At 46.1% G+C, this 26,868-nt stretch overlaps 2 protein-coding genes and 1 long non-coding RNA gene across 4 annotated transcripts; 1 reads left to right on the forward strand and 2 right to left on the reverse strand.

Moving 5' to 3' along the window:
• Positions 1-1,887: 1,887 nt before the first annotated feature.
• On the reverse strand, positions 1,888-4,863 carry LOC134644433 (uncharacterized). Its single transcript, XR_010096488.1, has 3 exons — positions 4,733-4,863; positions 3,353-3,445; positions 1,888-2,300 (listed from the first exon to the last, which is right to left on the reverse strand). It is a non-coding gene; the product is annotated as an uncharacterized LOC134644433 (long non-coding RNA).
• Positions 4,864-10,287: 5,424 nt separating this feature from the next.
• On the forward strand, positions 10,288-16,323 carry LOC134644432 (transmembrane protein 50B). Its single transcript, XM_063497485.1, has 7 exons — positions 10,288-10,424; positions 11,657-11,847; positions 12,403-12,515; positions 13,150-13,217; positions 13,623-13,715; positions 14,544-14,601; positions 15,189-16,323. The coding sequence occupies exons 2-7, from the start codon at positions 11,749-11,751 to the stop codon at positions 15,232-15,234; spliced, it is 477 nt and encodes a 158-aa protein (XP_063353555.1). The 5' UTR covers positions 10,288-10,424; positions 11,657-11,748; the 3' UTR covers positions 15,235-16,323.
• Positions 15,187-23,037, reverse strand: ifngr2 (interferon gamma receptor 2). Of its 2 annotated transcripts, XM_063497482.1 has the most exons (8): positions 22,880-23,037; positions 22,540-22,745; positions 21,209-21,317; positions 20,628-20,812; positions 20,352-20,500; positions 18,685-18,826; positions 18,394-18,542; positions 15,187-17,085 (listed from the first exon to the last, which is right to left on the reverse strand). In XM_063497482.1, exons 2-8 carry the CDS (start codon positions 22,577-22,579, stop codon positions 16,957-16,959), a joined length of 903 nt encoding a protein of 300 aa, XP_063353552.1. In that variant the 5' UTR covers positions 22,580-22,745; positions 22,880-23,037; the 3' UTR covers positions 15,187-16,956. The 2 variants fall into 2 exon arrangements, with proteins under 2 accessions (XP_063353552.1, XP_063353551.1); XM_063497481.1 differs by having other exon boundaries at positions 22,540-23,037.
• Positions 23,038-26,868: the final 3,831 nt, after the last annotated feature.

Raw genomic sequence — 26,868 nt, forward strand, 5'->3', positions numbered from 1 at the left:
GACTGGTTCTGTGTTGATGTCTGTTATGTGTTGACACGGCTCTGGTTCATCTTTTTGTTAGAAGCCTTTGATGCTTGAATGATTTGTAGGTCAGAGTTCAGACCCTTAAACAAAAACCTTCCTCGGGTACAAAGACTGGACTGAACCTGAGTGTAAGAGCAGCCAGTGTCCAAAGAAGACCTTTTAAAGACCTTCAGAGGGACGTGGATCAAAGGTAAGGAAATGAGGGTGGCTCAAGACTTTTGCACAGTACTGAGCTGTAAAAAGACTAAAACATCCACATGAGAGTTTCACACAGACTGTGTCCTGTCGCTGTGCTGATTGTTGTACCTGCACAGGTGAAGGTGGACGTTACCTGCACACCTGTGTGTGTGTGTGTGTGTGTGTGTGTGTGTGTGTGTGTGTGTGTTGTTAAGTGTGCAGTTATTTGTGCCGAGCTCTGTATTCTCCAAAACGTGTTTTTTAATAAATAAAAACAGAAAAGCTGAAAGAAGTGGAGCTGATAACCTGAGCTGGAGTTAATGAGCTCGGAGCTCATCAAACACACAAACATCGCTGCAGCATCCTGTCAGCAGATCCATCACCATGGAGACCAAACATGTCGATTCCTCCTGTGACAGAAACTCCGCCCTGATCTGATTTGAATCTGCTTCCTCCTCCTGATTGTTCGGAGGAGCCTCGCGCACCGATCCATCAACGGAAGTGAGTTCAGAACTGACACACACACACGTACTCGTTTTCATATGCTAGTGAGGACATCTCATTGACATAACCCTAAGCTGACCCTGACACTAAAACCTTCAAACTCATGTGGACGGACACTTTGTCCCCAGAAGGACTGCTGGTCCCCACAAGTATAGTAGGATGCCAATTTTTGGTCCTCACAAAGATGCCTAAACATGGCACACACACACACACTGAGATGACATAAAACTGACAGATTGATGATGTCACCCACATCTGTCAGTGAGGTGGGCGGACCCTTCCTGTCTTCGTGGTCATTGGTTACAGGCTGTCATGTGACTGCCCTCCTCACCTGTTTCCCGTCTCTTGACCTGCTCATCATTAAAGCTGCTGTGCAGGTGTGAGTCTTCAGAGCGTCCACCTGAAGCGGGCCTCAGAGAGGAGGGAGGTTCACGCCTCCTCTCTGAGGGACAGTGAAGAGCTTTGTTTGTTTGTGAGTTTCATGATGTTCAGTTTTCATGGTGATAGATCCACAGCCGATTACCCACACATGCATGGCTCTCTGTTACTGATGACCTCTGACCCTTAGACTGCGAATCCTCTCAGAGCTCCAGACGTACCCAAAGCATCAGCAAACGCCCGCGGCTGTTGGAGCAGGAGGGCAGCGAGGAGCGTACGGCTGAGCTGTGGAGTCCATCTGTGTCCATCAGCCACTGTGGGACACAAATCCATGGCAACCACCTTTAACGGGCTGACATCATGACTCAGGCGGCACCTGAAATCTGTATATGACAGTTTAGGTGTTGAGTCACGTGACTGATGCTCGTCGTGTTCGTGGTCCTGTAAAACCATCAGACAACAAAGAACGACGTTCAGCTGCTCGTGAGGATTTCATCATCCTTTAAACAACCTCACAGATTTTACTGTTTTATTATAAAGAGAACAAACAGACTTTTCTGTCTTTACATTAAATAACTGTGAATTTTTCAATGTAATATTTCTCTTTTTCTTCGTGACTTTCCTGTAAAGCTGATGGAAATAAGCAGCGGTTGGACCCTCTGGGTGGACACTTCTGGCCCACGGGCCTTATGTTTGCCACCCCTGCTCTGAAGCTTATGAAGCTAGATTAGCTGCATCATGAAGGTTGGCTGTGCCAGCTGGTGTTTGTTTGTGCGGCGTCTCACTGGGACACAAATACTCGGCTCAGGTTTAAAACGTTTTTTATTGAAGCAACAACAGAAAGAAGCGAGGTTGGCGTGAGAGCGTCATCAGCAGAGACCGCCGCGGTCATCAGGGCTGCTCAGGTCCTCGAGCGGGGAATTGGTGAGCAGCCTTTCATCCTCTCTGCTGACGCTCCGAGACGTGAGGAAGGAGGAGCCGAAAGAGCGCCGAGAGCTGGAAGCAGGAAGAGGTCGAGGTCAGAGCCAGCGTCAAACTGACTTCTGATCAGACGGTTTGGCACGGCGTCTGATTCGGATGCTTTTTGGACCTCCCTGCCCTCCAGCTCTCGGCTTACTTTCAGGACCCGCAGTTCTCCTTCGGCAGCACGTCGACGTCCTGCTCTGTGGGCGGGGTCATCAGGGCGGGTTCGCTGCTCATCCTGTCGCCCTTGCGAGCTGCGGAGACAGAGAGAGATGGAGAACAGGAAAGAGTTTATTTAAAATGGAAGAACTTCCTGTCTGACACTGTTCTAACTTTAGAGGCTTTTATTCTGTAAAAACTTCAGAGTCACAGCAACACAAAGACGCCGCAGCCTGAAGCTCCTCCAGCATCACGCTTCACGCTGGTCCAGCTTCACGCTGGTCCAGCTTCACGCTGGTCCAGCTTCACGCTAGTCCAGCTTCACGCTAGTCCAGCTTCACGCGGTCGTAGCTCTGATGTCTCTGTTCTCCTCACACAGGTGAGCTCAGGTGAGTCCAGCTCTGCTCCTGTGCTGGACGGTTTGTCTCTGAGTCCAGGTGATTCTGCTGCTCAGCCGTCAGGAGGAAGCGCATCGCCATCAGACTCACGAAAGCGCCGAGTGTCGACTCTGCAGAGGAAACTACAGCTCTGAGCTGGAGGACGCTCTGCAGCTCCACAGCACAGAAACAGGAGTTTCTTTGTGTCTGCAGGTCAAAGGTCACGGTTCTGCTGAAGTGGATTCGAAGCTCCACACAGACTGCCCCTCTGGGAGTCGTGTCACGTAGACACGGAGCTGCGAGGACTGCAGGACTGGAGCTGCTGGTCCAAACCTCAAACGTCCACATGACGCACCAAAGAGCGTCTGTGAGCGCAGACGGGGTTTCCTCTGCAGTGAGGCGCACCGCAGGGTTTAAATACAGCTTCTGTTCAGGCGAGCTGCTCAGAGTTTTTCTGTTTCTGTGGTGAAGTTTCTGTGCGAACGCTCTCATCAGGCTCTCTCGATTTCCTCTGCCAGCGCTGCAGAGGCGCCTCGTCGGCCACGGCGGCGTGGAGAAATGAAGACAGTCTAAAACAGCTGCGAGAGCTTCACCACATCCTTCTCACCGCAGCTGCAGCTCTGCCAGCGAGCACCGCTTTCTCACAGTAAACAGAGTCTGAGGTGAGTCTGCAGATGATCTCTGACCAAACCTGAGCGTCACCTCTTTGTCCTCTGAGGTCGACTGACACCGATACATCACTGCGTGCGGAGGACACTGACCACACTCACATTTAGCCTGCTTGCATCCAGCGGTGCTCGGCTTCTCCGGCTGCTCCTCTCCTCGCGCCGCAGCCCGGATCTTCCTCGCCACGTACCGACAGGCTGCAAACAGAACGACATGAACACGAGTGAGTTAACGGACCCACCCCGAGTCCCATTCCCCGAGAACATCGGGACTTAGGATCAGACTTAACTGAAATCATATCTGAGCCAGGAGGCTCTGACACCGCCACACCGTCCCCGAGTTTAACCCCTAACCCTGAATTATCCTGCGATGCTGATTACATCTCATTTATGCAAATTAACAGTCAGTTCATTTCTTTGTCAGAAGCTGACCTGATTGGCTACCTCCCTGCACTTTTTGGGGGGTAACAACAATAACAATAATAATATTCATATTTAGAACAAAGTGCAGTAATAACAGTGTGCAATACACTTATTCTTCATTTTATTACTAAGTTAAGTTACTGTGTCGTGTTGTACGTAGGCCCGACGGGGGAGTTTTTCCAATGTCATTGTACTACTGTACTATGCATGACTGTGCAATGACAGTAAAGAGTCCTTATCTCATCTTAACAAACACTCGTGGTAATTATCTGACGGTTCAGGCTTAACGGGCTGGTTTGTATCTGTGGAGCTCCGACTGTGGGAACCCTGCGATGATGGTGTCAGAGTCTGAAACCGGATCGTCCTGCAGCCTCGTGACCGTCTCGCTCGGCCGGTTTGGCTTCAGAGGAATCCAGAGAATGAACGCGGGTCCCAGCCGCTCCTCTTTAATCTGACAGCTAAAATAATCCCAGCTTCTACTATTATTATGAAATCCTGTTTAGCTTCCGGTCAGCATCAATGAACATGCTGAAGCAAACAGAGACCATCGTTCATGACGTAAAGAGCCAAAGAGCCGCAGCGGTCACACATGAGTCACTAACACAGTGAAAAATGTCTCCACACACACGGAACTAAAGAAACGACACGTTACACGGTTCGTGTTGACAGGTTTGATTTTAAATCATCTTTTCATTAATTCTTTCTTTTTAATTTTCACTGATCACTGGAGAAAGACTGTCGCTGTGTTCAGGCGCTCCGGAAGCCCCTTAATGCCAGTCTAAAGTCTGGCACGTAAATCCAGGTGAGACCAAATCAGCGCTGTTTACCATCTGCACTCAGATTAGACCGAGATTATCTTTAAAGGTGGGAGTTAATCTGGGCTCGCTCTCTCTCTCAGCCGCAGGTTTGGCTCTCGGGGTTAATCCAGAGTTTAGCCAGAGCCAGGCACTCAGCTGTGGGCTCGATCTAATCCCTGGAGTGACCCTGACAGAGCCGCAGGTAACCCGGAAGTGAGAAGCCTGGTCTCGGGTTCAGACCTGAGCCAGAAGCTGTCGGACTCACCGCTGATGATCAGTCACACCATCCTTCAGATGCGCGGTGTCAGGAGCTGCTGTTCTGGTCCGTGTGTGTCCGCGTGTGTGTGTTAACGCTCAGCTGATATCTGAGCTCTTCCTCAATAACAAGTCTGCTCTGATAGCCCCTCCCTCGGAGGAGGGGGAGGAGCCTTCACTGTCGCTGCAACAAGCTCAGAGCAGCAGAGAAACTTCCACAGTGTATCCATTTACATCTAAATCTGTTTCTCCTCAGGCTGAATGACTTCATTATGACGTAAGCACAGGACCAAAGTCTGTGACGTCAGTCCTCAGGTGAGATCAGAGCGAATCCTCCTTCTGAGACTGAACCGTGCTCCTGGATCGTCCAACACTGAGTCTGTAACCCACGATGCTGTCAGGTCAACGATCGTGTTCAAAGGGGGCAGACAGATTGTAATTGAGTACATGTACTCAAATACTTACTGAAGTGCAGCTTTAATGTACTTCAGTAAGTATTTCTGTGTTCTGTTACTTCAGCAGACTCAGAGCCTACCATATCGCCTCTTTTATCATCGCTTTAATGACATGTTTCCATCTGCTATCTCACCTGCTGACAGGTCTGAACCTTCACCGACACCCACAGCTGTTCAGTTAGGTCCATATATATTTGGACACTGACACAAGTTTTGTGTTTTTACCTGTTTACTGAGTCATATTCCAGTTATAGTTATATAATGGACGTGGATATGATGGTTAGACTCTCAGCTTTCGATCGAGAGTATCCACGTTCAGACTGGGTGAAGGGTTTAGGAGTTTCAGCTCCTTAATGTGTGCCACCCTCTTCTTAAGTGGACCAAAAGTAATTGGACAGTTTACTCAAAGGCTATTTCATGGACAGGTGGGGGCAGTTCCTTCATTACATCATTATCAGTTAAGCAAATAAAAGGCCGGGAGTTGATTTGAGCAGTGGTGCTTCCATTTGGAAGGTTTTACTGTGAACAGACAACATGCGGTCAAAGCAGCTCTCCATGCAGGTGAAACAGGCCAAATCTTTGTTCCATCCTGAGAAAGAAAGATTGCACTGGTGAACTCAGCAACACAAAAGGACCTGGACATCCACAGAAGACAGCCGTGGTGGATGATCGCAGAATCATTTCCACGGTGAAGAGAAAGCCGTTCACAACAGCCAACCAAGTGAACAACACTCTCCAGGAGGAAGGCACATCGATATATCCAAGTCTACCATAGAGAGAAGACTGCATGGAAGCAAACACAGGATTCATTGCAAGGTGCAAGACACGCATTAGCCTGAAGAACAGAAAGACTAAAAACATGTGAAAATCAGAATCAGAAAGGGTTTTATTGCCAAATGTTGAGCAGATTTACAACATTAGGAAATTGCTGCGGTACTTAGTGCAAACATGCTGTCAGACAACACTTAAATAAACATAAAAATAAAAATTAAAAGTGCTAAGCAGGTAGATATATACATGAGTGCAGGTGGTGATCAGTGCAAACATGGAATGATGCTGAGAACACAGTGTAGGGTCATGTGTTAGTAGTGGGAACAGTCATATGGTTATTGTTCATGAGTCCAACAGCAGAGGGGAAGAAACTGTTCTTGTGGCGAGAGGTTCTGGTGCGAATGGACCGGAGCCTCCTGCCTGAGGGGAGCAGGTCACACAGACTGTGTCCAGGGTGAGAAGGGTCAGCTCTGATCCGAGCTGCACGCCCCAGTGTCCTGGAGGTGTACAGGTCCTGCAGAGATGGGAGTCTGCAGCCAATCACCTTCTCAGCAGAGCGCACAACACGCTGCAGTCTCTGTTTGTCCCTGATAGTGGCTCCAGCGTACCACACGGTGATGGAGGAGGTGAGGATGGACTCGATGATTGCGGTGTAGAATTGCATCATCGTCCGTGTTGGCAGGTTGAATTTCTTCAGCTGCCTCAGGAAGTACATCCTCTGCTGGGCTTTCTTTATGACGGAGGTGATGGTGGGCTCCCACTTCAGGTCCTGGGTGATGGTGGTACCCAGGAAGCGGAATGAGTCCACAGAGGTGATGAGGGTGTCAGTCAGGATGATGGGGGGGAGTGGGGCTGTGTGCTTCCTGAAGTCCACAATAATCTCCACGTTTTTCCTCGAGGAAAAACGCAGCGTTCTGAAAACGCTCTCGAAACACATACATTTCAAAACGGAGCTGCCCCGTCGCAGTGCGGACACTCGAAAACGCAGACTTTCTAAAACGATGACGCATTTTAGTCATGTGATGCAGTCATGTGACCAATTAAACAAAGATAGCGGAGGGCATTATACGGCAGTTGTTTTGTTTGCTCTCAATTTTGACAGCCCTAAAAAAAGATTAATATCCGTTTGTACATGTTCCAGATAGCTTTTCTTCAAATTCTTTAATTCTCACTAGCTTTTGCGCAGGACTGGAACATAAGCGTTTTCGGCCGTTTCAATGTGGACGCACACGTGAAAACGACTGAAAACGCTAGTGTGGACGCGGAGCGTTTTCAGACGAATACGCCGTTTTCAAATCTGTCCGAGCTAGTGTGGACAGAGCCTTAAACTGCTTCCTCACATCTGCTTCATGAATATGAAGGGTTGTAGTGGGAGAAGGTGTTGGGGCTGGTGGAGGTGTGAAGGCTGCTTGATGGCTCGTCAAAACGGCAGTAAAAGTCGTTGGGAGCAAGTCATCAGTGGAGTGGGGGGTTTTAGGCTTGTAGTGGTATTCCTAAAACTTTTCCACACAGAGGCCGAGTCGTTCTCTGAGATCTGCTGCTGCATCTTCTCAGAGTGCTGATGTTTAGCAATGTCCACTTCTTTACTGAACCTGTACTTGGCCTCTCTGTAGCAGTCCCTGTCTCCGCTTCTGAATGCCTTTCTCTTTTCCAGCCACAGCTTTTTGAGTTTAGAAGTAAACCAAGTCAGCACAGATCTGGCAAAACATCATTTGGACAGATGAAACCAAGATCAGCCTCTACCAGAATGATGCAAGAAAAAAGTACAGAGAAGGAACAGCTCGTGATCCAAATACGACATCATCTGTACAACACGGCAGCATGGCTGCCAGTGGCACTGGGACACCAGTGTTTACTGACACAGGACAGAAGCAGCTGAGTGAACTGTGAGCTGTTCAGAGAAAGACTGTCTGCTCACATCCAGCTAAATGCAGTCACACTGAGTAGGTGGTGTTTCATAGTACAGATGGACAATGACCCAAAGCAAAGAAAGAAGTGGAATGTTCTTCTGTGGCCAAGTCAGTCACCTGACCTTCACCCAACTGAGCATTTCAGTTGTTGGAGACTAAACTTCGGTCAAAAAGACCCACAAACACACAGGAGCTGAAAGCTGCTGCAGTAAAGGCCTGAGAGAGAGGAGGAAACCAGCATCTGGTGATGTCTGTGAGTTTAAGACCGTCAGCAAACCCAGCAAAGGGTTTTCAACAGAGTATTAGAAATGAACACTTCATTTTCACTTATTGAATCTGTGGGAATGAAGGGATTGTGTTAAACATGCTTTAGTTCCTCACATTTTAATCCAATCTTTTTGTCCAACCCACTGAGTTAAAGCTGAAGCTCTGCATCTGAGCTGTTTCATTTAAAATTTATTGTGTTGATGCACAGAACCAAAAACAGTTGTCTCTGTCCAAATATTTATGGACGTGACTGTATTTAATCTGTATCAGGACCTTTATCCGTATCTGTATGTGTGCCTGTACCTTTATCACCATCAGTATTTGTACATGTACCTGTATCAGTATCAGGGCTGAAACCTATCACGTTATTTACTGTAGTGAGTAATCAGGCTTTCTCTGGAGTGGGTGGAGGTGACGGTGCTGTGAATCTGCATCGCCTCACTGAACAGAAATCTGACCTTTCACATGCTGTTCTGGTCATTAGAAGAAAAATATATTTTTAGTAAATGAAAGCTGACTTTTCAATAAAATGAAGAAGTGAGAGAGCGGCCGATTGTCCTTTGGTGGAAGAGGAAACCTGTGGCCTGTGTTTCTGAACGAAGCCCAGAGGTCTGTCCATGACAGGAAGGCTTCAGTCTGAGGCCCTCTGATGATGAAGAGCACCGCTCTGCTTCATGTTCACGTCTGACTGGAGCTCGTTCAGAGGCAGCAGCTCTCAGGTCAACCTCGCAGCCTTTTTCTCTCGGTGAGTAAAGATGCCGTCTGTCTGTGTCTGAAGTCTGGAGCCGTTTCTGACTTTCATGTTGATGTTCGGCTCGAACAAGCAGGAGATTTCTGAGGTTTTCTCACGAATCCGTCTCTGCTGGTTTGTGGATTCAAACATCAAACCAGGGCAGCAACATGAGTCCAGCTCAGAGAAGACTCAGTGAAAGCAGCGACACCTACTGGACACTTACTGTGGTCACATGTGATAATGCCGTTGCTGTTCTACTCTTCTCTCTCATTTTTAGTTCATGGACAACAAACCAGCTTATAGAACAAAACATATTAAGAAGGCTGCTGTGTTTATGGTGCTCACCACACGGGTCTCACAGATCTTTCATCTGTGCTGGACTGAAGTGTGAGTGAATGCAGATCGATATGCTGATGGGAAATAAAGATGAATGAATGAAATGCAAAAACCTCCCCATGTCTAAAGATTTTTAATTTAAAACATTTTATGTAAAAATCTATTTTTTAGCCAGTTATATAATTATTCTTTATAAACGGCCTCCCCAGCCTTGGGGACTCGTTCATCACATGTGTGTATACGTGGTATTTGTTTGCCAGCATACAGCACTTCGCTCCTGCTAAAGTTACTGGCCGTTTACCAATGCCCAAGTACGCGAGTACGTACTCGCGTTCTCGGTGAGTACGTACCCGCCGAGAACGCGAGCACGGACTCGTGGGACGTTTCTCAATTCTCAAGTACGCGAGCACGGACTCGTGATTTGTACAGTCGGAACACCAGCGTACGTGATGATGTCACAGGTCCGGAGTTTTTACTGCCGTCCCCTCTTAATCTAACTGTGAGTAACATGTTATGAAGCTTAACTTTAATCACAGCCAAACCGGTTTACTCAGGAACAAATAAAACACTGAAATAAACCAAACATTAACATTTAGAAGTGATCTAAGTGACTTATATATCATTTTTAACCTCAGTAGTGAAATCTCTATTAATAAAAATAGTGTACATGTACATACGTGTACATACCTTAATAAAAACAAGCAGGTGAGATGTTAGAACGCTTTTATTTCTATTCTAGTGGACACTCAATACTATAGACAGCTGCTGGGGTTTCTTTAACCTGAGTAGTGAGACGTGCGAGCGGGGGGGGGGAGGGGGGGGATGTGCCGGGAGTCCGCTGTTGAGTTTTGGACGAAATGCATTCTGGGATATATAGCTGTCCCAAGTCTACACCGATGCATGCTCGATAAAACGGGCGGATCGAGAACACATCCGGGACTTTTTCGCGTTCTCGGCGTGATGCGTACTTCGAATTGGAACAGTACTTGGTCTCCGACTGATGACGTATCACGAGTACAAGAGAACGCAAGTACGCACAAGTACGCATATTGATAAACGCCCACTGTGACTTTACAGGATGCAGAGCCTGGTCCTGACTGCAGGAGGCAGCAGTGTGCCGCAGAGCCCGTGAGGCTGCCGGAAATGAAGCCGCAGACGAGGCGCTGTGCCGTAAATGGAAAGTGAAGAAAGTGGTGCGCGGCTCCGTTTCATGGGGGTGACTGATATCAGGTGAGTTTTCAGACAGCTGGGAGGCTCGCAGGCAGGTGCGACTAACGTGCTGCTTCAGATGTTTACCTGAAGGAATAAAGCGGGAAACGAGGCGAGTTACGAGCACAGTTAGCGTTAGCCTCCGTTAGCTCCCGTTAGCTCGGTGGAACAAATGCTCGGTGAGCTGAGGACAGGTGTACGGTTATTAATCCAGCAGGGAGCGAAGAACAGACAGGTGTTAACAACCCTGACGGTGTGGGAATCCGCACACCTGCAGGAGGCTGACGGAGCAGCTACGCCTGTCCTGCGGTGGAGCTAACAGTTAGCCCCGACCAGCTAGCAAACACTTTGCCCTGCGGATACACCTGCGCTTTAAATAGGTACATGAGAACAAGTGAACCAGCCGGAACAAAACAGACCTCAATAAATATGAAAGAAATAAAAAGCTGAACTACACAGTGTAAAGTTATAAAATACCAGTTAAATTCTAAAAGACCACAAAAAGAAGCTCCTTTAAATGTAAAAGATCTCATAGCCTGAAAAAGAAAAATAAGTCAAAATAAAGTAACTATATCACGAAATGGCTTGTTAAAAATAAATAAAAATAAAGAAACTAACAGTAAAATAATCAGGTTCCTGCAGGAAACTGGTGAGCAGGTGTTAGCAGGTCAGCATCTGCAGCTTCAGTCCATCACTGAAGCATCTCAGTGTTGGAGACGGGACAGGTGACAGTCCTAAATTTGGGCCTCTCTTTTTACCTGCTAAATCACCATGGTAACTGATGCTCAACACCTTACCTGGTCATAACCTGCACCTGGTCAGGAGGAGGTGATGTTCAGAGTTTCCTCCGATTCGATTTCCGTGTGAAGCTTTTTCCTGAGAGCAGTGAATGAACCCCGGCTGTGAATCTCAGACTGAACTTGTGATCATGTGATCACGTGCTGATGGAGGAAATGTCTAAATGTTGTTCTGTGTGATTCTAACCTGCTGCTGAGTCTGTAAGCTGATGCGTGACAGTCAGCTAAACCCAGGTAGAAACATGGATCTGTTTCTCCCGTCTGTTTATTTTTCAAAAAGTTCTTCTGCGATTAAAATGGAAAAAAACCTTCTGAATGACTATGTGTCCTCATATTTCTGACAGTTTGTAGCAGATGTGGTGAAAATCAATGTCCGTTGGTTCTGGTTGAATCTTCAGGTCCAGACGTCCTTCACCCGCTGCAGGACGCTGTTAACGGCCTGTGTTTGTTTTAAAGGCGTCTTTCACAGAGTGTGAGCAGCTGCTGAGGGGGCGACAGACTCGCCTGTCAGGACAACTGAAGAAGAAGAAGGAAGGTGGAGGAGGAGGATGGCCGGCTTTTTGGATAACTTCCGCTGGCCCGAGTGTGAATGCATCGACTGGGGCGAGAGGAGGAATGCCGTGGCCTCCATCGTGGCCGGAGTTCTGGTTAGTGTGAGGCAGAGAGGGGCAGAGTCTGTTTGAAATCTCTGATAAGATAAATGTTCGCTGCTGGGAGGTTGGTGAATGGTGGAGGTCTTATTGGAGCTGTAAATATTCAGCTTCACGGGTCTCAGTGATCTGCACTCCGTACCTGCCGACACTCCAGGCTTCCTGTTTGTCCCAGAACAATCCCATAATCTGTTTACCTCAAACATTACTGTTAATAATCCAGAAGTTTGCTGTGATAGTCTGATGTGTGTTAGCTGTTGGTAAACGGCAAATGGACTGGTTTTTTTACATCTGATCAATCAAAGCCTCATTCACACAAACACTTTTTGCTTTGCTTTCTATCCAACATTCACACACATTCACACATCGGAGAGCAGTGAGGGTTAGTATCTTTCCAAGGATATTTGGTATGCAGCCAGGTGAGCTGCTGCAGCCACCCCATGATCTGTAAACACTCAGACATTAGTGACAGCATGGATGTCTGCTAAGGATGGACAGGAAGTAAAACCTTTAGAAACGTCACGTCTCGCTGTGCACGTTCTCTTCTTTCAGTTCTTCACTGGCTGGTGGATCATGATCGACGCCGCTGTGGCGTATCCAACCCAGGAGCAGATGAACCACGCCTTCCACACCTGTGGCGTCTTTTCCACCATCGCTTTCTTCATGTAAGTGTGAAACGTTGCTATCATACCGTACATGCTTTCAGAGTTGTTAGACCATTGAGGCGCGAGTGGGTGGGTGGGGGAGAGTTATCCAGATGAAATAACCTGAAAACACGTGTAAGATTTGCTTGGGTTTGTTCGTGTGCCTCACAGCCTCCTTACTAGCAGCCACTAACGATTGTGTGCTTTGTATGGTTTCCTCCTGCAGTGAAATGTAATTTCAGCTTAAACGTCTCAGCGAGGCTTTGAAAGGACAAATTGTGACCTCTGATGACGCCTAATTACTTAGAACTCTTCTTTCACCAAAGAGGAACCAAAACCTTTCATGATGTGACAGGAGAGCAGCCAAACTGCAGAATCATTCAGTCTGTTGTTACTCTGACCTCCGTGCTGTTAATGAGCTGAGCTGGTGTCAGACAGGTTTGACCTCAGACACCGAGGAAGTTACAGACCTGCCAGATTTCACGGTGTGCTTGGAAACTGGTGCTGCAGTCAAATGTGAATCAGCAAAGGTCAAAAACAAAGCAGAGCGTCTGATTGAGACTCTGAAACATCATGTGATCACTTCCTGTTTATGTCTGCAGTGTCAGCAGCATGAAGCGCTCAGACTCCTCTATGACTCTGTGTTCATTCTCAGGATTAATGCAGTTTCCAACGGCCAGGTGAGAGGGGACACGTACGGAGAAGGCTGTATGGGCCGGACAGGTGAGTGTTCGTCACCTGTCAGGGATCTGCTGTGGAGCTCAGAGGTGTGAGAAACGCACACGTGAGGCAGATGTTAGGAGTAAAGTGCAGAGCCTCAGCTGTCTGTGTGGCTGTAAAGAGACTAATATGTGGTGTAGCTCAGTGGGTGCAGACCACATGCCGGCGTGGGTTCGAGTCTGACCCTTTGTTACGTGTCGCCCCTCTCTCCCCCTGCTTTCCTGTCTCTCTTCGCTGTATCTATCCAATAAAAGCTAAAATGACATTTTAAAAAAACGTATATCTGACGGGCGGTGTGAATCCTGCCCTTTGCACAGCCGTCAGGATGGACACACACAGCAGACTTTGTTTGCTGTGTTTTACAGCACTGCTCATATGTAATTGTGCTGCATGTGTCTGCGATTGCAGGAGCTCGTCTCTGGCTCTTCATCGGCTTCATGATGATGTTCGGATCGCTCATCGCCTCCATCTGGATCCTGTTTGGAGGCTACGTAGTGCCGAGTGAGTGTCACCCTGACCGTCCACTGTTTCTCCCCTTAGTCTGTCCTAGCTGGTCTTTGCTGAACATCATGCAAACCTGGAAATGATCAGAAGGCTGGAGGGAAAACCAGAAGTTCTATCTTTAAGTTAATAACAGCTCAGCCTGGACAAAGTCAGAGAGTATGTTATGGTTTGGAGCTCGAAGTCACTGCTGGCCTTTATCAGCTGCTTCATGGTGTTTTCTTCTGCTCTGAATCACATGACCATTTTGGAAACTTGGAGCTTTTTCCTGTGGTTTGGTCTCTTTTCACACACAGAAAAATCCACACGAACTGAAAACAAACCTCAGTGAATCACTACAAACCACATAAGAAGGTGCAGACTGCTCATTGTTCTCGTGACTGAGGCGCAGGTAGCACTCAGGGACAGTCCTCGGTTCATTTCACCTCCAGCGGGTGCAGTTTGTGGCCTCTCACACGTGACCACAGCAGGGTGTTTGAGGTTGCAGCGTAGACCTGGTAGTTGGTCGGATTTGATCCTGAAACCAAATGATGGATCAGGGAGTCTTATTTTAAATTCAACTTTGCTCCTGCAGCAGGTCCATACGCTGCAGTCTTCACCCTGCTGCGCTCGCTGTGTGAGCAGCAGAAGAAAAGCCTTGTGGTTATTACACTGTGGAGTGGGTTCCTGCCAAGCTGATTGTTGCAGCTCATTTCCAAAAGTCTAAAAATACAACAAATGATTTTAATCTGACTTCCTTAGACCTGCGCAGGGAGTCGGCTCTCTCTGAGCATGCTCAGTCGCAGTGAAACCTGATGTGACTGATAACATGTCGCTGTGTTCCCTCAGAGAAAGAAGTGGCTCCGGGCCTGGCTGTGTTCTTTCAGAACGCCTTCATCTTTTTTAGGTGAGTGAAAAGCAGCAGCGCTGACACTGAAGCAGCTGAAACAGCGCACCCTTACACCAGGCCTGTTGTAATTAACCAGCTTGGTGCCAAATATGTGCTTCCTGCAGCGTTGCGACACATTACATGAAACCTGTTGCATCTTATTTCCCGTAATGGGCGGGAGCTCCTGCCGGGAAAGCCTGGCTCAGTTTAACCCATTCAGGCCCGTTTCTGTTCCACTAACTGATGCAGAAAGAAGAACTAAAGCCGGGTGCATGGATACGAGCGTGAAAAGAAGCTTTGACATCCACACAGACTGTAAAACACCAGATTTCTCAGGGAGGGGGTTTCCAGCTCTAAATGAGCGTTTCTGTTTTCTAACCTGCTCCAGATTAATGGTTGATTCACACCCTGTCTTGGTTGGAGTTTGTCTCAGTCCATCATGTTTCACCTCCACCTGCCTTGTGTTCATGTTAGTTTAACCACAGCTGTGTAGCTATTACATGACAGAGAGCTTCATCAGCCTCCAAACATCACAGCGCTGTGGAGCTGATCTGTCTGCTCAGTGTGTGACATCACTGTGACATCACTGTCTCCTCTCTCTGCAGCACTCTGATCTACAAGTTCGGCCGCACTGAAGATTTATGGGGTTAAGACGTCTCTACACACACACACACACGTCTGGTTTGCTTCAGATGTTTTGTATTCTGCTGTTTTAATCGAAGCTGTAAAAACACTTTTAGTATTAATGTTGCTTTTTAAATGGAGACCAATCAGTGCTGCTGCGCGCACACACACATGCATGTAAATATAGCTCTGTTGTTATGTTTCACTTCTCTCTCTGTGTCAGTCTGCGTGTTTTGTAAAATGAGGGAATTCCTGCTGGCGGGCAGGACCGCCGGTCTTACTGTTAAAGTGTCACTCTGGGAGATTTCAGCCTCACTTCCTGTTGGTTAAATGCTAAAGGTCACATGTTAGCTGTAAACAGCTGGATGTGAGACTCGCCTCTCGCTCTGACAAGAAGACGTAAACAAAAAGCCGAACAAACCGGCCCCGTCCTGCTGTGGTTGGATGTAGAACAGTCGAGCGGAGCGATGTGTAGCCGCCACAGGACGGATGCTAACCTGTTAGCCACAGGTGTCTCACTCACACACACACACACAGTGTTTCACCTCATCCATCAGATCACGCTCACTCTGGACCGTTTTAGGTTTTGGGGTCAGATTAAAATCGTTTTAGGTCACTTCCTGTGACTCCTCCAAATTAAAAGTCTGTGATTGTTACATGTATTTTTAATGAAAATCTTCCAGGCTGACACTTCAAGGGGGCGGGGCTAATTTATAGCTGGAAGCACATTTGCTGTCTCGTCTCAGTCTGACACTGGATTATAAAAGGACGTTTGTCTTCCTGAACTTCCTGTTTGTGACTACGATGTGTGTTGATGAGTTTTCAGTATTAAAGTTTAAAATCTTGGCTGCTTCAGTCGTTCCTGAAGCTCGGAGCAGAACTCAAACTGTCATTTTTCTGAAACAATAAAAAGTTTTGTGGGCGTGGCTGTGAGCTGCTGCTTTGTTTGTTACTGTAACCTTTGACCTGCTGTTTACTGGAAGCAATGACTCAGCCTCACCAGTGACTCAGACATTTTATTAAGGTGAACTCCGCTTATTCAGAAGGACGGGGAGTCGACCTCTGCAGGGAGGAGGGGCTTTCTATGACCCCCCCCCCCCAAAAAAAAAAAAAGAATTACATGAAAATTTCCCGTAGACAAACATTTACCCAACAGTGTTCATGTTACAGGCGCATGCGACACTTCCTATTTCACTGAAACAGGAAGTGTTGGCCACGACTGTCCTCTTACCGCAGCCAGTCAGATCCAGCAGTGAGCGTGTTATTCCCACCTGCCCAGGAACGCTCTCACCGACAGTTACTAATAAAGAAACTAACTCTCAGAGTTAAACAGGACTGTAGGAAGTTTGAGAAAGAGCACGCAGACGTGTTTGCAGTTCCTGTTTTTCTACTATTTTCTGTCATCAGAGGTTTGAAGCAGTGGCAGCGTGGAGAACATTCACGGAGGCGTGGTCATTCAGAAACGAGACTTGGTTAATGCTAGAGTGACCCGCTCGTCTGCTGCGATGGTTGTTAGAGCGCAGTGGTTAAAATTAGTGTCAGGAAGCTGCTCGCTGCGCTCCGTCCTGGTTTTACTCCACCCGCTGTCCTCATGGGAGTAGTTCACAAATGTTCTGAGATCAGGTGCTCACAGGTAAGTAATCCAGATGGTGCATGGTTATGTCACCTGGAGCAGGTAAACGACTCAGTCGCCTCTGCTGGTAAACTCTGAATGGAGTCTCTGTGAGAGGGCGGAGCCTTTCCAAGAGTTCAGGAAGCAGCGGCGGGAGAGCAGAGTGCTGATCTGGGCTCGTAGTTACCGTCAGAGATCTGGAGGTCGTCATAGAGCTCTACAGTGGGAATAAATGTTCGGACTTCAAATTCCCCAGGAAACGGATTCTGAAGGAGGAGAAGACACAGGAACCTCAGAGGCAGTGAAGACTAAAGATGGACGATTGGACAAATATATCGACGACAGGCTGAGCCTTTCACCGATTGTTTTTACAACAGTCATTAATTTATTTGCCCATGAATATGTTTGCTAATAATGTTGGTTGAAGCTCAGAGAAGCGCTGTTTTAACGGCACACTCTTCCAGCTGCGAACAAATGCAGCGATTCATTTACTCAAACTCAGAACAGAACAAAAGAACGGCAGCAGCCTCTGTTTAAAAAAAACAATTTATTCAAATAAAAAAAACCACAATGGTGGGGAGGGAAACACAGAACTGACTTTTTTCCCACTCTAACCGTGTTTGTCTGTCTCACACACTCGACCAAACAACAAATACAAAATTAAACCAAAAGTCAGTTAAAAATCAAAATGTCTCTTCTGGTGAACATAAAAAAAAATCTCCGATGTAAAGTGAAGCCTTTTGTGCAATTTGGTGCATCTCAAATAAATAAATGAATAATCCAAAAAGTAGCAACATTAATGCTGAAACAAACAAAAGAAGGTCAAATATTCCCTCCAAACAAAACTTATAAATTCTAAATGCGCAGATCAGTCAGTGCATGATTACATTGCTCCGCCCACATCGTTGGTTAATGGACTGACGAATGTCGGTTGGAAAAATTTTTACATTTCGCCCAACCTTAGCTAAGACACGAACAGCTGTTACAGAGCTAGCTCGTTCTTCAGGTACTCCCTGCTAACGTTAACGGGAGAAAGACGAGCGCGGCCGCCGCCATGTTTCTACTACTCTGTTACATTTTTGTGCACTACACTTTGATAATTAACACTTAGCAATAAATCAGGAACAAGATAAAAATATTTTGCAATATTTTACATTTTTACCACGAAATCACCTGGAACACTGTCATAAAGCCGTTTACCTCATAATGTTCACGAACATTTACTCTGAGGACGCCGAATCAACGAGCCAGAGAAGCGTCTGCTGGAGCACCGTCACCATCAGGTGAGCTGCTGAGGATCCTGAACTTTAGCTGCTGTTAGCCTCTGTTAGCTGCTGTTAGCCGCTGTTATTGAAACTGAAGTGGATCTAACTTTGCTGGACTGACGGCTCTGTTAACACCATTGGACAGTTCAGTGACTCATCAGTCACCATGAAGAACCACGTCAGTCTTACACAATAATCGTGAAGCGAACACTTTCAAAATCAGCTCTTTTACTCGCTGACATGCTCAGAGTGAATACAGCGCCCACTAGTGTCTGTGTGGTGAATGTGTGCAGTAGTGTTGGCTCTTACCGGTGGGATTTCATATTTATATGGCTCCAGGCAGCGTTTGATTTTCTCAGTTTGGAAAAACCCGAGGTATCCCAATGCGAGAATGATGATGGCGAGGACCACGATGCTGACGAGCAGCCCCACGATCATCGGCGTCCTGTTCACGTGTTCTGAGAAAACAGACGCAGTGATTTTACTGCTGCAGCTTTAAAACCTTCAGCTGATTCAAAAGCAGCGGAGTCGTTTACATTTGTGTCTCTGGTTGGAGTCGGAGCGCGTTAAAGGAACGTTACACTAAGAAGAGCAGCTTACCTGATTTAGGGATGAACTCACACTGGATGCAGCTGCGTGGTTCCACGAGTTCCCCGTGGACCGTATAGGCCACCTGAACACAGTACCGCTGCCCCTCCTCCAGCTTTTCAATGGTCCTGGAGGCTATGGTGTCTTCATACACCTGATGAAGACAATGACACACACACACAGACAGAGTGAGTGAATTAAACATAATTCTGTTGAAGTGTTTGCTTCTGCTCGTCTTCTCCTGTACTCAGATAAGATTGTGTTTCCCAGCTGGATTATCAGTCTTTTTATTCACTGTCAGAGCTCCATGTGTGCTGATGGAAAGTAACCCAGCTGTGCAGCTTAACATTGATAAGAGCAGATGTTTATCCCCCCATGGACCCATGACCACATGCTGTTTCAGGCCTTCACTGCTGCTGCTGCCCGTTTATGGCTCTCTGGCTTCAGTTTAGTCCTAAAAATGAAGGCACAGGATTCATCTGGACACCAAACTGCTTCTCAGTCACTTTGAGCTTCTGAAAATGGGAACTGTATAAAAATAGCTGTAATTCTGCAACAGTTTGTGCAGACTGTCTGTTAGTCTCTGTGGTGGTGCAGAGGCAAACTGTCCAAATATGCATGGACCTGCCTGCACACACTGACAGATACATGTGACTGTATCAGCAAGCACACTGGCATGAACACTAAAAACTACAGAGCCCAGCAAGGGACATTCTTCAACGCACATATTAAACAAATATGTAAGATTGCTTTCTTCCATTTTTGCAACATCTCTAAAAAAAAGTGACGCTGGAAAACTAGTTCATGCATTTATTACTTCCAGGCTGGACTACTGTAATTCATTATTATCAGGAAGTCCTAAAAACTCCCTGAAAAGCCTTCAGTTAATCCAAAATGCTGCAGCAAGAGTCCTGACAGGGACTAGAAAGAGAGAGCAGATTTCTCCTGTTTTGGCTTCCCTTCATTGACTTCCTGTTAAATCCAGAATTCAAAATCCTGCTCCTCACATACAAGGTCTTAAATAATCAGGCCCCATCTTATCTTAATGACCTTGTAGTACCATATCACCCTATTAGAGCACTTCGCTCTCACACTGCAGGCTTACTTGTTGTTCCTAGAGTATTTAAAAGTAGAATGGGAGGCAGAGCCTTCAGTTTTCAGGCCCCTCTTCTGTGGAAACAGTGAAGAATGAAGTCTGTTTCTGATTGTCTGGTCAGACACATTCACACTAATGTGCTACCAGAAGTCATTTTGTAGCTCTGGCAGGACTCATCCTGCTCCTCTTTACACAAAGGAGCAGATACCACCCCTGCTGATGGGTTAAGGCCTTCTACAGCCCTGTCCAGCCCGCCTACAGTAACTGCCTGTCTCCTGGAACCTCCTCCATGTCTTTGAGGCTGAGCTGAGAGAAACTGTATCCTGGAGGAACTACCTGTGTAACCTCTGTAGGGTCCAGGTATCACAGCAACACTGAGACTAGCCAAATGCAAAACTAGTGAAAAACAGAAAAGTGAAAACATTCATGTTCTGGGGTTCTCTCCTGATTCACACCGCCACAAGTTTCACTGACTTGATGTTAAACTCTGACTAAAGAGCGCTCCTTTCATTGTTTCAGCAGTGACACGTGCTGTAACATCAGGTTAGCATAAACACCTCGAGGAATCACTCCGTGTTCTCACCTTCAGAGGACTCTCTCCCTCTTTGCCAAAGTAAATCCTGTGCTTGGCATTGTCAGCGTGTTCCTTCGCCAGCTCGTGGTCGGCACTCAGGTGTACAGTGAGTGATCCGGGCCGGGTCAAAATGCTGAACAGAGGCGTGCAGACGTCACCTGGAAGAGCAGAGCGAGCGTCAGCACAGCAGCAGCTCGTGGTTCACACTCTGGTCAGGATGGTTAACACCTCGAGTCTCACAGCTTCACCCACAGACAGCGCTGACACATATCTGAGGTTTCTCACCGTCTCTGCTGCAGGCTTTAACACCCTCAGATCTCAGCCCCCGTCTCTCGGCCTGCACACGCAGCGTCACGCAGCTGTTCTCAGGCGAGTCGTTAGTGTCGCTCGGCCCAATCGCTGATATGTTGCAGGAATAGAAAGGCGTCTGGATGCAAGCTGGAAGAGCTTCCCATTTATCAGAGTTAAATCTGAGGATGAGGAACAGAAACGAGTCAGAGAAAACATCTGCTGAGCGTTCGCTCTGCTGTGAAACTCAATCACACTCGTTCATTAAACAGGAAGTGCAGTGTGGCACCTCCAGCCTTCCACCTTCTGTTCGTGGTTGCTTTAGTGTTATTGAATCAGGAGCTTTGCTGACCTCTGACCTCTTCCTAAACATTTTACCAGCCCACTGTGGATTATAATCTGTGACAGTGACACTACACTCAGCCTGCTGCTCTCTGATGGCGGCTTTCATGTGAAACTGTGAGAACGATGGAGTAAATAAAATGTCATCAGCTGAGCTCTCGCCACCAACGGCCGTGACGATAAAAAAGGAAGCTCCACCTTAAAACAGAGCACCGTCCTTGGCTGTGAGGTCTCACCTGCGGTAATTCACAGTGTAGGTAACGCCCGGCTCCCCTGGAGTCCACGTCAGCTGACCCTTCTCCACCTGGACGTTCTGTGGAGGCGGCGGCGGCGCCTGAGACGCGACTGAAAAGGTGAAGAAAGCAAACCAGAGAAATCCCTGCATAATCCAGATTATTGTTATTCATGTGCTCACAGCCTCAGATGATTTATTAAAGAGACGGCAGGAAACATCGACCCCACGACGTCTGAGCTCAGAGGGACAAAGATTCAAAAACGAGGAATAACATCTGTCTGCTGCACACGGCACGTTTTTAAAAACTAAACAGATGTGAACCTGATGTTTGTGGCGACGTCATTAAATCGGATTTCTGTCATTTATTCACTTTCATGTCTGTTTCCTGCTGCGGACGTATGAGATACATCTACATATTTCTTTATGTAAGTTACACTTTAATGTGACTGTTTTATTGATAATTTCTAAACAATTATTTACATAAAATATGAAATAATAAATGAATGATTGGACAGATCAGTTATTTATTGACTGAGAGTGTCAGAGTCCAAAATCTTTACAGTGAACAGATGAATGAACATTTATGGCATCAGTAATAATATAAATGAAGGTATGAAGGTGAAACATGTTTACAGGCTGATTTAAACAAACACAGACAGGAGTGATGATTAGAACCTGAAATAAACTCTTTGAAAGCTTCACAAATCATTTTCCTGTCATGTCAGGAGCTTTGGACACTTATAGCCCACTTCCATGTTTCACACGAACCTTTAACCCTCCAGCAGCTGAGACTGTTTCACCTTTTTAACCTGAAACAGTCGCAGCAAACACAAAAAGGACATTTTCTCACTTTAGCGCTGAACTGAACATTTCCTGGTCTGAGCTCACCGAGTTCCGTATTTTATCCGGATGATCAGTTTTAAGCTAAACTCTGACATTTGAACCTAAATGTGACGTCGACGCTAAATCCACAGGTGAAAACCCAGCTGACAGGTAACAGCAGCCGTTCGCGTTTAGCTGGAAAAACCTGACGCCGATTACAATAAAACAGCTTGAATGAGTCATTAATAACTGAAGACATTAGAAAATGAAATATTAACATCGGTTATTTTACAGTTCAGTCTGACTCCGGAGCGAAAACATGATTAAAACACAAAATCTCTGTCTGTCTCTCTCACTCACACACACACACACACACACACACACACACACACACACACACACACACACACACACACAGGATATTGCTTCATCCGTGGTTAGCCTGCGGGGCTACAGGCCGTTGTTAGCCGGTAGCTCGGCAGGTATTGTCCGGCGGCGGCGGCTCCTTACCCCGGGAGAAGGCGTGGAGGCAGAGCAGGATCAGCAGCATGGTGTCGGCCTCATTCCTCGGTCTGTGGCCGGTGTCCGAACGCGGTGGCTGGAGCTGAAGAATCGAAACACACACCGACGCACTTCCTCGCGGAGCTGGATAATCTGGACGTCTCCGTCCGCAGACTGCTTCTGTCTTGGAGGATTTCCGGTTCCGCCTCTTAAAGCTGTACGTGACAAACGATAACAACGATAACAAAACACCAACAACTGATCCACGCGGTGTTTGATCACCGCTCACAGCCGCTGGGACAGACTGTGTTTACCAGCAGAGCTCAGAATCCGCTCAGCCCCACCTCACCTGTGAGCCAGGTGAGTCACGCTGCCCTCCCACCCGAGTGTCCCGGGCCCTGCACGTCGAAGCTCAGCAACGCCCGTGTCTGGACTCGCCCTCACACCAGCTCACACGGGGCTGAGTATCGACAGACCGGGGATTCCCCCGCGCGTTCACGTGAGGGTGACGTCAGCAACATGTGATCAATCACAGGAAATGAGAGTTAAGCTTCCAAATAAATAAATGAACCGTTTATTTTATGATTTTCTGTGCTGTGTTCAAGAAAAACGAAATGCATTCTAACACACAGTGTTGCACTTTGATAACTGTGTACAGTGCACTGAAAATATGAAATATGCAGACTGGGTTTGTTTTTGTTTTATTTTTATTTTATGTCATTATATTACAGGTTTGGTTTTAGTTTTTAATATATTAAAGATACAATCAGTCATTTTTGAAGTTATTTAATCAAAAAAAGAATGTTGTACTCATAAACTTACATATGTTAGTCTGTAATTTCATCTTCCAACAAACTGATAACTTCTTAAAGTAGAAACGGGCACCAGTTTGTGGAGGCTGTCATGCTGAATACAGCGGCAAAGATATCTGGATACTGCACCCTGCCGCTCAGCCTTATCATATTTTACGCATCAGGCTGGAGATCGGCCACATAAGTAGTACGCCAAAGGCAGAGGACAAGAGCAACTGTAGATGTTTGCATACTGTGGACGGACAGCTAGATTCATACCTAGCTGATCATCTGAGAAGCGGAAGCCTTCACCAAAGAAACCAGAATATGAACGAAAGGACTACGCCACCAGCACCTTAATCAAATCCCACCCTCTTCCTCCTCAAGCTGAAGTCTCTAACACATGAAATGTGCATAAACGTGCTCATTTACTCCTGATATTGTGACTATTACCTATTGTCAGCAGATCGGACATGACCTTGCCGTTTCCAGACAGCTGACAACAATAACAGCTGGTTAAAAGTTAACAATTTACCAACTAATGTCAGGCTATACTTTCCCCTGATAAACAGTTTGGTTACATTTTCATTAAGGCCGTTTCTCAATTCTCAAGTGCGCGAGTCCGTACTCGCGTTCTCGACAATTATCTTTTTTAACGAAAAAAAAGATAATTAAAAAATTATCTTAAGCACTTTGGCAAAATTTGCTACACGTCGCTTACATATCACCTGTTTCATAATGTCTAATAAGCTTCATACAGTTAAGCACAATCACTAAATGAGCGAAACACAAGCTTAATCTCTCTATTAATAAAAATAGTACACATGTATGCCTGATTAAAAATTATAACAGGTGAGATGTTATAACGCTTTTATTTTTATTTTAGTAAACACTTAAAAATTATAGCTGACAGCTGCTGGGTTTGGAAGAGAACTGAACAAATATTTAAAATCTAATCTGATCACTTTTGGAGCAGCCTTCAGGATCTCCACGTATTAACCTGCTGTTTTTGTTCCCGGTGAAAATGTTTCCTCCTGAATTTAAATATTTTTAATGTTAGATTTAATTCAGAGTCAGCTATTTTCAGCCAGCTCTAGTGAGCCTTGAACCCCGGCTAGCTATCGAGCTGGTGGGTAACAGACGTCTCCGAAAACGTCGGAGCACTTTTGCAAATATGGGATATCTTGATAAACTGAGCAGATATTTGAAGTTTACACAGCTACATTCTTGCCTGAAAATATGTTAAAAGTTTATTTTGTGACCCAGAAAGAGTAATAAGAGTGATATTAACACTAAGTAGCGGCCGCCATTGTTGGAAACTGGAATTGGCTGGGCCACGCTATGAATTCTGGGATATAGTGGGCCACGAAGGATACACCCGACCAATGTTCCCTCTAAGCTGCGCACGTGCGCAATTGCGCACTGCTGGCACGGTCTGTGCGCACAGAAAATCTGCGTTGCGCACAAAAAAAATCTAACCTGAATTGAAATTAAAATTAATACTTTAACAATTCTGCTTAGCAGTGTTAGTCAGTAAGTGACTGGGTGCTCCCGGGATTAGAACGATGCCACCTTATCCCATAGTCCAGCCAATGATGCGATTCACATTCGTATATACGCAGCTAATCAACGTCGTTGACAGGCTATGACGGCGTTCTTATGTGCCGACACCGGTGTTTTAGTTAGCAAAGCGGTGTGGCTGATGTGGAGTGAAGCCACGTTAATGACAACGTGTACAACCATTGGAGATGTGAGCAGGACAGACGGAGCAATTGACGGGAAAAGTGTGGACTTTATACCAGTTTTTAAATTGTGTTGATAGGCCACGTAAAACCAGAGTTATGATAAAAATATCTGCAATGTTTGGTTTTCTTCCTGAATACTATCGTTGTTTATATTTACTGCAGGAAGAAACGGTAAAAACAGCGTTTTATAAGGAAAACGCTCGAAAGCGCTCTCCACCTGTGAGCAAAAACAACCCCCCACCCCCCTCTCTTTCCTATTCGTCCTAAAAAGTACCATGTCGACCAATCAAAAAAATGGTATGGCAACGTGGCATCTAGTTGTTAAGAAACGGGAGGACGTTTTAGGAGTGACGGCGTGTTTGAGATGTGAGAGATTTGTGACGTTTAGCGCAAATCTTGTGTAGTTAGTGTGTAGTTAGTGTGTAGTGTAGTCAATAGTTTTGTTGTGTGTGTCAGAACAATGAGGCGACTGCTGAGTGTTACAGGTGTTACAGCAGTGATACATCTCCTGTTGTCAGGCCTGCAGGTATCAGGCTGTTGTTCTCCTTTATCTCATAGTGGACAGAAATTATTTTTTGAAGTGGCACAAATAATTTGTGTGGCATCAGATTTGATGCAGAACAGCTGATTGTTCTGTAAATAGTTTGAAATGTTTATTTAAAAACGCCTTGGCTGCATTTTTAGGTAAACAGCTGCAAAAACTTTGTTGTTTGCCAAACTGAGTTACTTTTTTAAAGAAGTAACTATATAATTAATTGCCCAGCATTGGTCATTACATACTGTATTTTGCAGACAGAGTTACAGGACTCTCTCCCAGACCACAGACTCACACTCATAATACAAGTCAGAGCTGTATTAAAAAAAATTAAAAAAAGAAAGTTGTGTTTTTGAAATTGGAGTTCAAGTTATTTTTACTTCCAATAGTGTTAACATACTACACAGGCCAATGGCTAGATTTTTTTTACATTTTCATTGTAAATGGGCTAAAGCAGTTTAAAAGTAGTCTAACATAAATGTAAATGCTGTAATTTGATTATTTTAATACACCATGTAACTTGGATGGATTGGATGTCGCTCTGATGTCGCTCACAGTGGTCCAAGGGATCGCTCAGGGAGTTTGTGTGTTCGCTCAGACACATGAAAAATTAGAGGGAACATCCTTCAAATCTGCGGAAAAGGAGGATCCATTTGTGGGTGTCACTACCCGATCCGTACTGGAAACCTGATCGGTACCACGCATGTGCAAATCTTATGTCACGCTCTCTCTTTGCCAACATTGCGACAGTTAATGTATTTGAATGACACTGGCTGTGTCCAAATTCATGGGCTGCATCTTCCTGAGGACCCGGCCTTCGCGGTCTACGTGGGCCGGGTCCTCAGAAGGTCGGGTAGGCTGGAAGTAAACGGCTGTGGAATTGGACGGTCTAGCCTTCAGATTAGCGTCACCGCTGTCTTGGTGGAGTTTAATAACTCGGCCGTCTGCTCCTTGCTATCTAAAATATAACAGGACACTGGAGTAAACTCTCGACCGTCTCACACTTCTGTTTATTCAGTTTTCTGTTTGACGTTTATTCAGCTGTGTGAAAACCACCCGAGGGATTAATAAAGTTTTATTTTATCTAATCTAATAACTTTAATATCAGCCAAACCGATTTACTCACGAAAAAATAAAACACTGAAAAAAGACAAACAACATTTTAGGTTGTCTAAGTGACTTATATATTACGTTTAACCTGAGTAGCGAAACTCTGCGGGGATCTGAAAATGATGTGCCGGGAATTGTGACGTTCTCGGCGGCTTCA

The sequence above is a fragment of the Pelmatolapia mariae genome, linkage group LG16_19 (genome assembly GCF_036321145.2).
Source record: "Pelmatolapia mariae isolate MD_Pm_ZW linkage group LG16_19, Pm_UMD_F_2, whole genome shotgun sequence".
NCBI classification, from domain to species: Eukaryota; Metazoa; Chordata; class Actinopteri; order Cichliformes; family Cichlidae; genus Pelmatolapia; species Pelmatolapia mariae.

What these genes read in the sequence shown, in the direction of transcription:
- LOC134644432 (XM_063497485.1), top strand. Translation starts at nt 11,749, where the DNA reads ATGGCCGGCTTTTTGGATAACTTCCGCTGGCCCGAGTGTGAATGCATC. An exon ending in TCCACCATCGCTTTCTTCAT is followed by an intron (nt 12,516 to 13,149) that starts GTAAGTGTGAAA and finishes GTTCATTCTCAG; the next exon opens with GATTAATGCAGTTTCCAACG. An exon ending in AACGCCTTCATCTTTTTTAG is followed by an intron (nt 14,602 to 15,188) that starts GTGAGTGAAAAG and finishes CTCTCTCTGCAG; the next exon opens with CACTCTGATCTACAAGTTCG.
- ifngr2 (XM_063497482.1), bottom strand. Translation starts at nt 22,579, where the DNA reads ATGCTGCTGATCCTGCTCTGCCTCCACGCCTTCTCCCGGG. An exon ending in TAAAGCCTGCAGCAGAGACG is followed by an intron (nt 20,501 to 20,627) that starts GTGAGAAACCTC and finishes CTGCTCTTCCAG; the next exon opens with GTGACGTCTGCACGCCTCTG. An exon ending in TGAGTTCATCCCTAAATCAG is followed by an intron (nt 18,543 to 18,684) that starts GTAAGCTGCTCT and finishes CTGTTTTCTCAG; the next exon opens with AACACGTGAACAGGACGCCG.